An 11,170-nucleotide genomic window follows, 5' to 3' on the forward strand; every position below is an offset into this window, starting at 1 on the left:
GGTGAGTGAGAGAGGGAGAAAGAGAGAGAGTGATCGTCACCAGGCTGAACTTATGCTAAGCATTAGTAGAGTTCATTTGAAGTCATTTTCACATTCACCTGATGAATCAGCCGAATAGTTGCTCTCCTTTTAACTCAGTTTTGGTCTCCACTCTTCACCAACCCCGGAGAAAAATATCTGGCTCTTTAGCTGCTAACATGTCCACTGTGTTCACCAGGCTGGTGTCTAACTGTTCTGTGCTGTGTACATAGTGTACGGTGGGTTTATCAGATGCTGGAATCAAAGTTACTGAGAGCGGTCAGTGGACAGACAGTGTCAGTATCTATGTGTCCTCTGTCCTCATTATGTCTCTCTGTCTTTGACCCCTTGTCTGGCAGACGGTGCCGTGGCCTCCTGATGCATCTGCCCAGCTACCATGCAGTGTTCTTGGAAATCCATGGTGCTGCTAGCGTTAGCTTCCATAGCCATCCAGTACACAGCCATCCGCACCTTTTCCACCAAGCCTTTAAGCCTGCTGTGCTCTGTGGGCCTGGCACCCACGGGCCACGCCGTTAACTGCAGCCTCAAAGACCTGACACGATTGGGCCAGGAGACGCTCCAAGGCTCAGACCAAGGCTGTGATGACGTCATCTCTCACACAATGCCCTCCCCCTCTTTGTCCCTCCCCTCCCATGATGCCAGCAAAAGAACCCACATCCTCATTTTGGCCACCACACGGAGCGGCTCCTCGTTTGTTGGTCAGCTTTTCAACCAGCATCCAGAGGTTAGAATGTAATGTGGATTTCAAAAACGCTGAACGTAATGATGCTTTTTTCAGTGACGTACTGATGACTTCAGTGTTTAGCAGGTAAACATCTGAGGATGGATTAAAGAACCACTGTATTGGCACTCCGCAAAATATATTGTGCTTCTTTAGCAAATGCAGTTCACTGGATGAACTCCTGGGCTAAAATTAAATATGGGGTCCACTGGACCCCCTGTTGGGACGCCATTTTGTTAAAACAAAAATGTATTTAGAAATATGCACTGAGGAGAATTGTACCTTTCTATCATTGTCCCTTTAGTGGGACAAATACAGCCACAGGTGGTTCAGCATGTAGCATATATGCATTAAACAACCTTTAAACCACAAATGTCAACATATGTGTGAGCAGCATTCTCAGCAGACAGTGGATAGAAACAGGAGCAGGCACAGCTGGATTTGAAGTGTTGAGCTTGCAGACACAGAGCCCTCATGTTAGACCACTAGGCCTTCAGGACAACACAGAGTATAGAACTGATTTCTTTATTCGACAGCAGTGGCCACTGACCATTCTACATGCAATTCATTTGGACTTCTCGTTGACTTTAATGTGGTGCCAATCACCTGTAAAACTTTACAAATGACTGTGCTTGTCATTATGTCATAGTGAGTGTGGAAAAGGGTGAATTATTTTGAGGCATTTGATGCCTTTAGTTCCAAGTTGACTTGACAGTAGGGAAAGTGCAAGGAGTCTTGGGAGATGGAAGATGACATTGAACAAAGGTCCCTGGTTGGAGTCAGTCATGGTGAACCATGGTGATTCATAGTCAGCACCTTTGCTCCTAGACTACCAAGGCTTCTTCTGAACTGAGGCTGGATTATAATCACATGGAGGTTTATGAGGAGCTAATACTGTAAAAAGTTGAATTATTCACCAAAATTTCAATTTTATAGATACAACCCTGATGCTAAAGAGCCCTGAATTACAAAATAAATATTATCTACAGAATCTAAACAAACAGTGAACCAACTCTGGTGTCCTTTGAACAGCCTTATCTTGGAGCTGATATAGAAAATGTGAAAAATATAGAGTGGCAGACTGAACAGCTGACCAATGGTCGCAGTGAAGCAAGGTTTCTTCACAAATTTCAGGATATGTTACAAAAAAGATTGCAGTCTTTAGGGCCTTCTGGTGATTTCTCACAATTTCTTGAAGTTTGATCACTAACTCATGGACCCCGCACATTTTGAAATCACATCTACCTGCTGACTGGGATGTGACCACAGATCACGTAATCTTAATTGCATAAATTGAACATAATGGTGAGGGTGTAAATGTTCTGAGTTTCTAGCACAATGTTAAAGCTACTATCCAAACATTTGCAAATGTTCAGTTTCAATGAACATTGTGAGACAACTCTGTTGTGATATTGGGCTATACAAAATAAATTGAATTGAATTGAATTGAATTGAAATGTGTTTACAGCAGCTTAACCTAACTCATGAGGGTTTATGCAAAATGGACCTTATATAACAATCAGTTAGTGAGGTGTTTGTAGTAAACTTGGTGGTCAGATAAAAGATGTGACAGCCCACCAGGGTTGATGCTTACAGTCAAATTTTAGCCTGAATTTAAGGGTAAAATAACTTTGCTCTTGTCTTTCTTAAGTCTTTGCTGCTACAGGAGCTGCAACATTACAAATAGAGAGGTATCGTAACCCAGTAATGCAGGAATGATCCCTCAAGGTACCCGAACACATCTCTGCAGATCTATGCAGAGAAGGGTGTTATGGAAACCTGTTGGTCAGATAGAGAAGAGAACGACCAAGAAAAGACCTCTGAATGACACTTGTGACCCATGACTATTCACTTTTGCAAGCCACCAGCTGATGGCTGCACTATATGAGGTAGAAACCATGAAGGAAAATGTGTGTTTGGCAATGTATGACAACATGGTGTTAATATAAGAAATATCAAATATGATAAACATGTTTACATCAAACATGCATTACCTACAGCCCTGATAGCACCAGACACCAGTGGGGTCAAAACCACTTGCCATAAGAAAGCTGCTTTTATAAGATTTTGTGCTTCCCTGGCTGTAGATTAAAAAACAAGTAGATGCTTAACAAAATGATCAGGCTCAATACATGCAAAGACACTATAATTTGGTATGTCCTTCACCCAACCTACATGCATTAACAACTATATATGAAGAGTACATAATGCTGATGATGAGAAGAATCAGTCTGTGGAAAAGGAAAATAATAAAGCCAAACCCCAACTGAGCTCATCACACCACCACAGCTTGTGCACAGTATTTACCATTCAGCAAAACATTAGGCAGCAGTCTGGCTGATGTTAGCTGTGTCACAGGTTGGCCACCAACAAAAATAACACCTGCTAAGCATTAGTATTCAATCAATCAATCAATCAATCAATCAATCAATCTTTATTTATATAGCGCCAATTCATAACAGCGTTATCTCAAGACTCTTTCCATAAAGAGCAGGTCTAGACCAAACTCTTTAATTAGAGAGAGACCCAACATTAAGGATTCAAGAATCCCCACATGAGCAGCATCAGTTATTAGATTAGGAAACAGTGGAGGAAGAACTCCCCTTTAACAGGAAGAAACCTGGAACAGACCCAGGCTCAATGTGGGCGGCTTCTGTCAGGGTCTGTGTTGGGTGGAGGTTTGGAAAGAGAGAGAGAGACACACAGAGAGAGAGAGAGAGAGAGAGACACACACACACACAGGGAGAGAGAGAGAGTATTGTTGCTTTTCATCTGTCAAATTCTGCATTAATATTCAATAAATTGGGAATTAATATTCCCAACTAATGTTTGGGTTTTGCAGTCTAAAATAATCTAAATTGCACAGTGCATGGTCATCATTATGTCCGGGGCTTTTGAGGATGGAGCACCTGAGAAAACATACAGAGCCAAGGTGGTGGTGCCTGTTTAGGGAGAGTAACAACTACTGAGGCACTTGATCAGTGAGACAGGTGATGACACTCACTGAAGTATGATGGTTATTCTGTCTCTAGGAGGCACTACATTTTTATTGATCGCACCGAGAAACTTCATTCTGTCACATAATATAATTGTAATTATTAATAAAATGAAGAATTGAAAATATGATTTGATAATGATTATCATAAGTAATATATCATATGGTCTTTTCTTCATACCCCAGGTCTTCTACCTGTTTGAGCCTCTCTATCATGTCCAATTGGCGCTGCTTCCTCGACTGGCACAGAGTCGGAACCTGGCTGAGAGGAGGGTGATGCTGGGGGCAGCCAGAGACCTTCTCAGGTCCCTGTACCACTGTCACCTCAACAGTCTGGAGAGTTACATACGCCCCCGCCCTGCCAACCACTCCACTGACAAGCTGTTCAGACGAGGAGCTAGTAAGAGACACGTATTAGCGCTCACTCGATGATGTTGATACTACAGCTGTTTTTGTGATGCATTGCCATCCTCTTACAGTTCCTTGTATTGTATGTGTCCTCTCTTTAGGCCGGTCTCTTTGCTCCCCCCCTTTATGTGAGGCTCCTCTGGGCCAAGAGGGGCAGAGCCTGGTGCTGGCTGATGAGGGGGAGTGTGTGAAGAGGTGCGGGCCGCTCAATGTGTCACTGGCTGCTGACGTCTGTCGAGCAAAGCGCCTCGTAGCCATCAAGACAGTAAGGATTCCCCAAATCAGCGACCTCAGAGCACTGATCGAGGACCCAAGACTCAACCTGAAGGTAGAGAAATAATCACAGCTAGTATTATATTTAAAACAAAACTTCCTTTCGTTTTACAGTTTTGGCCATTCAACTCAGAGCTGTAGACCTGAGACTGGTGTCAGGAAAATAATGATTTGCAGCTATTTTCATGTCTAATAGTGCAGAACAACGTTACGGCCATCCGTGTTTACAGGTCTGCAAAAATAGTGGTTTGCATTTTGTGTGAAAACAGTGAAAAATGTCAGTGTTGTAGGAAAACAGTTAAGATAAGCCTCTTCTGCATCTCAGTCATTCTGTCGTGTGTGCCTGTGTCTGTCTGTCTGTCTGTCTGTCTGTCCATACCTGATATGTTGTGATCCACTAACATTTGGCACAATATGAGCTGAATCATTTCTTTTATCTTTGCTGCCATGTTGAGTGGAGGGGACTGGGGTTGGTTGGAATACTTTTCACTTTCGGCCTTATTTGTCTCATATAATTTGTGTAAGAATATTCTAACCAGTAAGAAATGAAAGGTCAGGGTCTCAGAAAGATTAAGATATGTTTTAAACTAAAAAGGTCTGTACAGCACCTTTCTGGTCATTTCGACTACTCAAAGCACTTTTATGTCACATCCTCATTCACCATCATTCATTCAGGAGGAATCTAAGCTGGAGGAGAATATTCTTTCACACACTGAAGCTGCTTCAGGAGCTAGTTGGGGTTCAGTGTCCTGCCCAAAGACACTTCGACATGCTGACTCAGAGGAGCCGGGGGTCGCACTGCTGACCTTCCGATTGATGTATGACCCACTCTACCTCTGAGCCAACATTAGTACTGAATGCTGGGATAGCAGCCATTAGGAAAGAGAATACCAAATAGGTTCATTTGTGCAGTTGATTTCACACTGTGTAACTTCACTTGAAGTCATATCAAATACTTAAAAGCAAAAAATAATAAAAGCGCTCGATTCAGTTGTTAAAAATAGTTTATTAAGCATGCTGAATCTGAATGAAGCTGTGTGGCCAGTGGGATGCCACGTGTGCCCTCTGTTGGCCACCTGCCACTGAAATGATAGAATGATGACGAATCTTACTTAAATAGCACTGTTCAATAACAAAGCGACACAGTGCTTTACAATCAAAACAGAGAATATTAAATAAGATCCATCACTTATGTATAAACAAATACCAACAGTTTCAGTGAACTTTGTAAAGCACTATGAGACACTCTGTTGTGATATTGGGCTATACAAATAAAATTGAATTGAATTGAATTGAATTGAATTAAGAAAGAGCCATACGATGAAAGTGAGTCCCAAGAAGAGATTTATAAGAGGATACTGAGTACCTCGACAATTCCATGACAACTGGACAAACCTATTCCTACAACTTCTGCTGCTGTAGTGCTGCTGTTGCTCCCCCCAGAAACACATGCTGTGTTTGCAGACATTCAGAGACATCTGTTCTGTTGCTATTATATGTGGTCAGGTGGTCCAACTTGTTCGAGATCCACGTGGCATCCTGGCATCTCGTATTGAGACATTTCGAGACACTTACCGGCTGTGGCGTCTGTGGAGAGCGACTGGACGTCGACCCCACAACCTGGACCTGGGACAGATCAACTCAGTCTGTGAGGATTTCCTCAGGTCTGTGTCCACAGGCCTGGCCAGACCTGCCTGGCTCAGAGGGAGGTACATGCTTCTCAGGTGAGAGGGACAGGAGTTCATCCTGTGAGCCTTAGTGTTCAGTTCTGATGAAGCACTTTCTCCAGGGCTGAGTTTGGGTGATGGTTGGGCCAATGAATAAGTGGTTAGTTTGTGGTGCAGATCGTGTCACCACGTGGAGGTTTATACTGCACCATACATTCTGACTTAAAACGCCTTAACCAGGAGGCACAGGAGGAACTCCATAACCACAAACATCCCTCCTACAAATTTCATCTAGTCTTCTTCACAGTTGATCCGGCCGGTAGCGCAGTGGATAATTGCGCATGCCATCGGCCTGGCGAACCCGGGTTCGACTCCCTCCCAGTCCCGGCTACCAAAAATGGGCGAGGGTTGCGCCAGGAAGGGCATCTGTTGTAAAAAACTAATGCCAAAATCTACAAGCGGATCATCCGCTGTGGCGGCCCCGGAAGGGAGCAGCCAGAAAAAGGACAACTTCTTCACAGTTGATAAAATAGCTTGTTTGATTAGCCCTAAAAATCTCTTTTTTAGTTTTTTGATGACCCATTCTGCTTTCTTGCTTGTTTTCTTGACATGCTTGTGGCTCGAGCCAAATGGCCGTAAGTCTGTGGTTATGACAGTCCCATTTTTTCCAGACCGGTTATAAGTATTAAAAATCATGGTTGCTATCTCCCATTTAACATGGCGCCAAGCAGATATTGAAATAACACGCACCAAATTTATATAGTACTTTTAAATATTTCATCTAATTTACACATCTAATTTTACACTTAATTAACTAGCTTTCACTTTCTAAGTGGAATACAACATAAACAATACAACACAACCTCTGAAATGCTGACTGTTGTAAAGGCACAGACAGCTTAAATGCTTGGTCATACAGTTTGACATTCTATACTCAGTAATGTACCATGAAAGATGACAGCAGGTCCTCGCAACTCTGGTTCTCAATGTCGCTCAACTGCCAGTCTTTAGGCTTAGACACTATTTCTACAAATATTTCCATAAATAAAGTATCATCACAGTTCATATTTCCAAAAGCAGGGGAGACCTTAATAACGATCGAAAACCCCCAGGTAGCTCATGCAGACCTTGAAATGGAAATGACAATTCGGATTCAGAAATCACTGTATACTATTCTCTATATTTAGATGATCCATTTCCCTGATTTGTTTTAAGTTGTTTTTTAAACTCAAAATATCTTATTTTGAATAGTAGCTGTCCTCTGTCCACTTCGTTATGTCATTATTTAATACAGCACTGCTGTTTAAGTCAAATGTCCAAGCAACAGTCAACATGGTGTTTTTTTCCTTTTTTTATCCACGACCACATTCTGTTTGCTGCATTTGCCATGTAGTTTGAACTGCTTATATCTTACTAAACCTGAACCACAGGAAGCACTGTCACATGACTCATTTATGGAATGGTCAAACTAACAAATGACTTATTTGTTATTTGTTACTGAGTGATCCTCTCTCCCTTCCCTATCGTTGGTCAGGTATGAAGACTTGGCCAGGTTTCCTCTGCAGAAGACCAGGCAGCTCTACAGCTTCCTCGGTCTGGTTCTAGACCACAGTGTGGAGAGTTGGATCATCAACAACACCCGGGGCAGCAGTGATCTTTCATCCCGACAGAAATTCACCACAGTTCGGGACTCTGCTGCTAATGCAGAGAACTGGAGGGTGAAGCTGTCCTTCGACATGGTGGTTTACACTCAGACTGCCTGCCAACCACTTCTTGAGCTTCTTGGATACAAGACAGTCTTCCACCCCAGAGAACTGAGAAACCTCTCACACTCTTTGGTGGAGGACAAGATGTTCCTGCCTTTTTTTTAAACAACTGATGACATACATACATCAAATGTGGGGTTAAGAAACCAGCAAACCAGCGGTAGTTGATGGAGGACAGATTATATAGTCAACTGTTGAAATGACTGGATATTGTCACTATCCATGTGTGTGTGGTGGAAAAAGAGCTGTGTCCATTCATCCATCTATCTATCTATCTATCTATCTATCTATCTATCTATCTATCTATCTATCTATCTATCTATCTATCTATCTATCTATCTATCTATCTATCTATCTATCTATCCATCTATCTATCTATCTATCTATCCATCCATCCATCCATCCATCCATCTACCCACCTCTAATCACCTACCTCAGTTCCAGCCGTTTTACCCTAAAGCACCATTTGACATATTTTAAGCAACATGATGGTCCAGCTTGATCATTTAAGGGGGTCACAATCTTTAAATCAAACTAAACTCATATCATTGATCATTACAATAGCAACGTGGTTAACCATGTAGACTTTTTTGACAGACATGTATGTATGTATTGCTGCCACCACAACAAAACAATATTTACTCAGCTTCTCATTATAAGGAGAAAACCCATTGTCATAGATTCCATTCCCTATCAACACATTTTCATTTAACAATATCATATTTTCTCTCCTGCTACATGACAAAGCAATTTTCCTTGTTATTACACTATAACATTATGACAAGATTTATTTTCATCTTTAAAATGATAATATAGTCATTTGATGTCCCACATAGTCGGCCGTGGACTGGCACAACCATCACCACAGATTCTCCATGTGGTTATTGATCATGTCATTGTTGGAACGGCCTTGAATTTACATAAGACGTTATGGTTTGTTGTGTAGCTATACAATATTATTTTTTAATAGTTTTTCAATGCTGAATTAAACCTGTTTTGGTTTCCCTAATCACAAATTTGCCTCATTCGCAGATTCTAATCGTCAGTAGAGAATACCAAATACAGTTGCACTACATTATAATATATATAATATATAAATACATTACAAATTAGGTGCATTGGCAAAATTTACAAACTTTCAAACAAGAACAACTGAATTACAACTAATATTACAAGCGGTTTCTCCAAATTCAACACAAAATGCTACATTTAACAACTACTACAGTCTCATAATTACTCCACCCCCAAAATAGAAGCCTAAATAAGTGACCTCATTAGTTGCATAAGGTGTGCTTGTGATAGGACACATCAAATACCCAGACTGAGTAGGGGTTTGTACACAGTGACGTTTCATGTCAGAAACATGGGTACGTCAAAAGTTAAGAGAGGAGATCATTGCCTTGCACAAACAAGAAAAAGGGTAGAAAAAGATAGCAAAAGAAGAAGAACACTGAGTGTTCCTAGAGATACTGTTGGAAGCATAGTTTACAAGTTCAAAGCTAAAGGAACACTGGCTGCACTACCTGGACGTGGCAGAAAGAGGAAGCTATCAACGGCTGCCACCAGATTTCTGAGGAGGCAGGAGGCCAAAAACCTGCAAAAGATCTGCAGCAAGACTTGGTGGCAGCAGGCACTGAGGTTTCAGTTTCTACAGTAAGGTGCATACACTGAAGGCCTCCTTGCCCGAACTCCAAGACGTACATCACTACTGACCTAAAAGCACAAGATAAGTCAGCTCCAATATGCTTGAAACCATATAAATACGCCACAGAAGTTTTGGGATTCTGTTCTGTGGAGCAATACAATAATAATATAATAATAATGACAATAATGATAACAATACTGGAACTTTTCAGGTCTATAGATCAGCGGTATGTCTGAGGAGTGTATAAGAGGACAGTGCTGACAGTGAAGCATGGTAATCCACCAAGCCTTGGCTTCAGAAAAAGCCATGGAAGACACTAGAGTAGCCGTCACAGTTGCCTGACTTGAATCCCATAGAAAATCTGGTGGGATTGGAAGAAGGCATTTGCAGCAGGCAAACCCAAGAACATCAGAGAGCTGGAGGCTGTTGCCCATGAGGGATGGGCTCAGATTCCTTAGGAACTCTGTCAGAACCTGGTGTCTGGCTGTGCATTTGCAGCAGGCCATAACAGCAAAGGGTGCTCTACTGAGTAGTTAAGATGCTTGAAAAGAAGGTTGAATAATTTTGAGACTGCAGTAGTCATTAAAAATGGCTTATTGTGTTGAATTTGGAGAAACCACCTGTAACGTTAGATGTGTTGAGCTATTCCAGTTGTTCTTGCTCGAGTTGTTCAACACAGTTGAAATATTTAAAAATTTGCCAATATGCCTAATTTGCAATGGGGTTTGAATAATTTTGAGCGCAATTGTAACCACTGTATCCACTGTATCCACGACTGGGAGGACCAGAATAATGTCATAATGTATAACTTTTCTTCAGGATTTTTTTCCATCCACACATGAAAAAAATAGGTCTCAACAAGTGCTTATATTTTTCAATAACAGCTGGTTTCTATAAAGGGAAGGTGGTTATAAATATATTTTTGTCCAGATTAAAAACTATATAAATCTAAACATGCAGGAAATAAAAATGTCCATTATGTCCAAAATGTCTATTTTCCTTGTGGTCAGCATATTTCATGTCTTTGTTCACGTTCCTACACAACCTTTAAATTCAGACGTTTTGATGCTTAAGCCTTGTCTCACCCAAGAAAGAAAATGCAGAAAATTTAACTTCATCAAATCAAACCATGTAAACTAGTTAGTGTGAATTTTCTAGCTGGTGTAATGTCTACTCTTTAGGCACTGACTGGATCTTTTCCTCGGTATAACAACATGTGGATGTTTCATTTATAACAATAAAACAACTTAAAATAATTTGTGCTCATTTTGTGTAATGACAAGAAACTTTTGTGATGTAAGATAACAAAGTATAAAGTATTAAAAACTGAATAAGCTGGTACATAGTGAGAGCAAGAAAATGTCATAATATAGAAATATATTGCTATTATGTGGAACTCATTGTCAATGTTTTGATGCACTGAGCTCTTGTCTCCTCCCCTCATTCTCCATCAGTATGCATCATTATGAGTCCCCGGCAGGCTAAGCCTATAGCAGCATAACAATAACTATACAGCTTTGTCCAAAAGGACAGTTTTTAGCCTACTCTGTGTAGAGAAGGTGGCTGCCTCCTGGACCCAAATTGGAAGATGGTTCCACAGGAGAGAAGCCTGATGCTCTGCCTCACATACTAGAGACTTTTGGAACCAAAAGCAGG

At 41.2% G+C, this 11,170-nt stretch overlaps 1 protein-coding gene across 1 annotated transcript; it reads left to right on the forward strand.

Moving 5' to 3' along the window:
• Positions 1–415: 415 nt before the first annotated feature.
• On the forward strand, positions 416–7,974 carry LOC139225506 (carbohydrate sulfotransferase 1-like). The gene is made up of 5 exons (XM_070856316.1): positions 416–763; positions 3,942–4,155; positions 4,265–4,491; positions 5,943–6,160; positions 7,638–7,974. The coding sequence occupies exons 1-5, from the start codon at positions 416–418 to the stop codon at positions 7,972–7,974; spliced, it is 1,344 nt and encodes a 447-aa protein (XP_070712417.1).
• Positions 7,975–11,170: the final 3,196 nt, after the last annotated feature.

Source organism: Pempheris klunzingeri, unplaced genomic scaffold (assembly GCF_042242105.1).
Source record: "Pempheris klunzingeri isolate RE-2024b unplaced genomic scaffold, fPemKlu1.hap1 Scaffold_324, whole genome shotgun sequence".
NCBI classification, from domain to species: domain Eukaryota; kingdom Metazoa; phylum Chordata; class Actinopteri; order Acropomatiformes; family Pempheridae; genus Pempheris; species Pempheris klunzingeri.

Coding starts and splice junctions, on each gene's coding strand:
- LOC139225506 (XM_070856316.1), top strand. CDS start 416: ATGCAGTGTTCTTGGAAATCCATGGTGCTGCTAGCGTTAGCTTCCATA. Junction 4,492..5,942: donor ACCCAAGACTCAACCTGAAG/GTAGAGAAATAA, acceptor ATATGTGGTCAG/GTGGTCCAACTTGTTCGAGA. Junction 6,161..7,637: donor GGGAGGTACATGCTTCTCAG/GTGAGAGGGACA, acceptor ATCGTTGGTCAG/GTATGAAGACTTGGCCAGGT.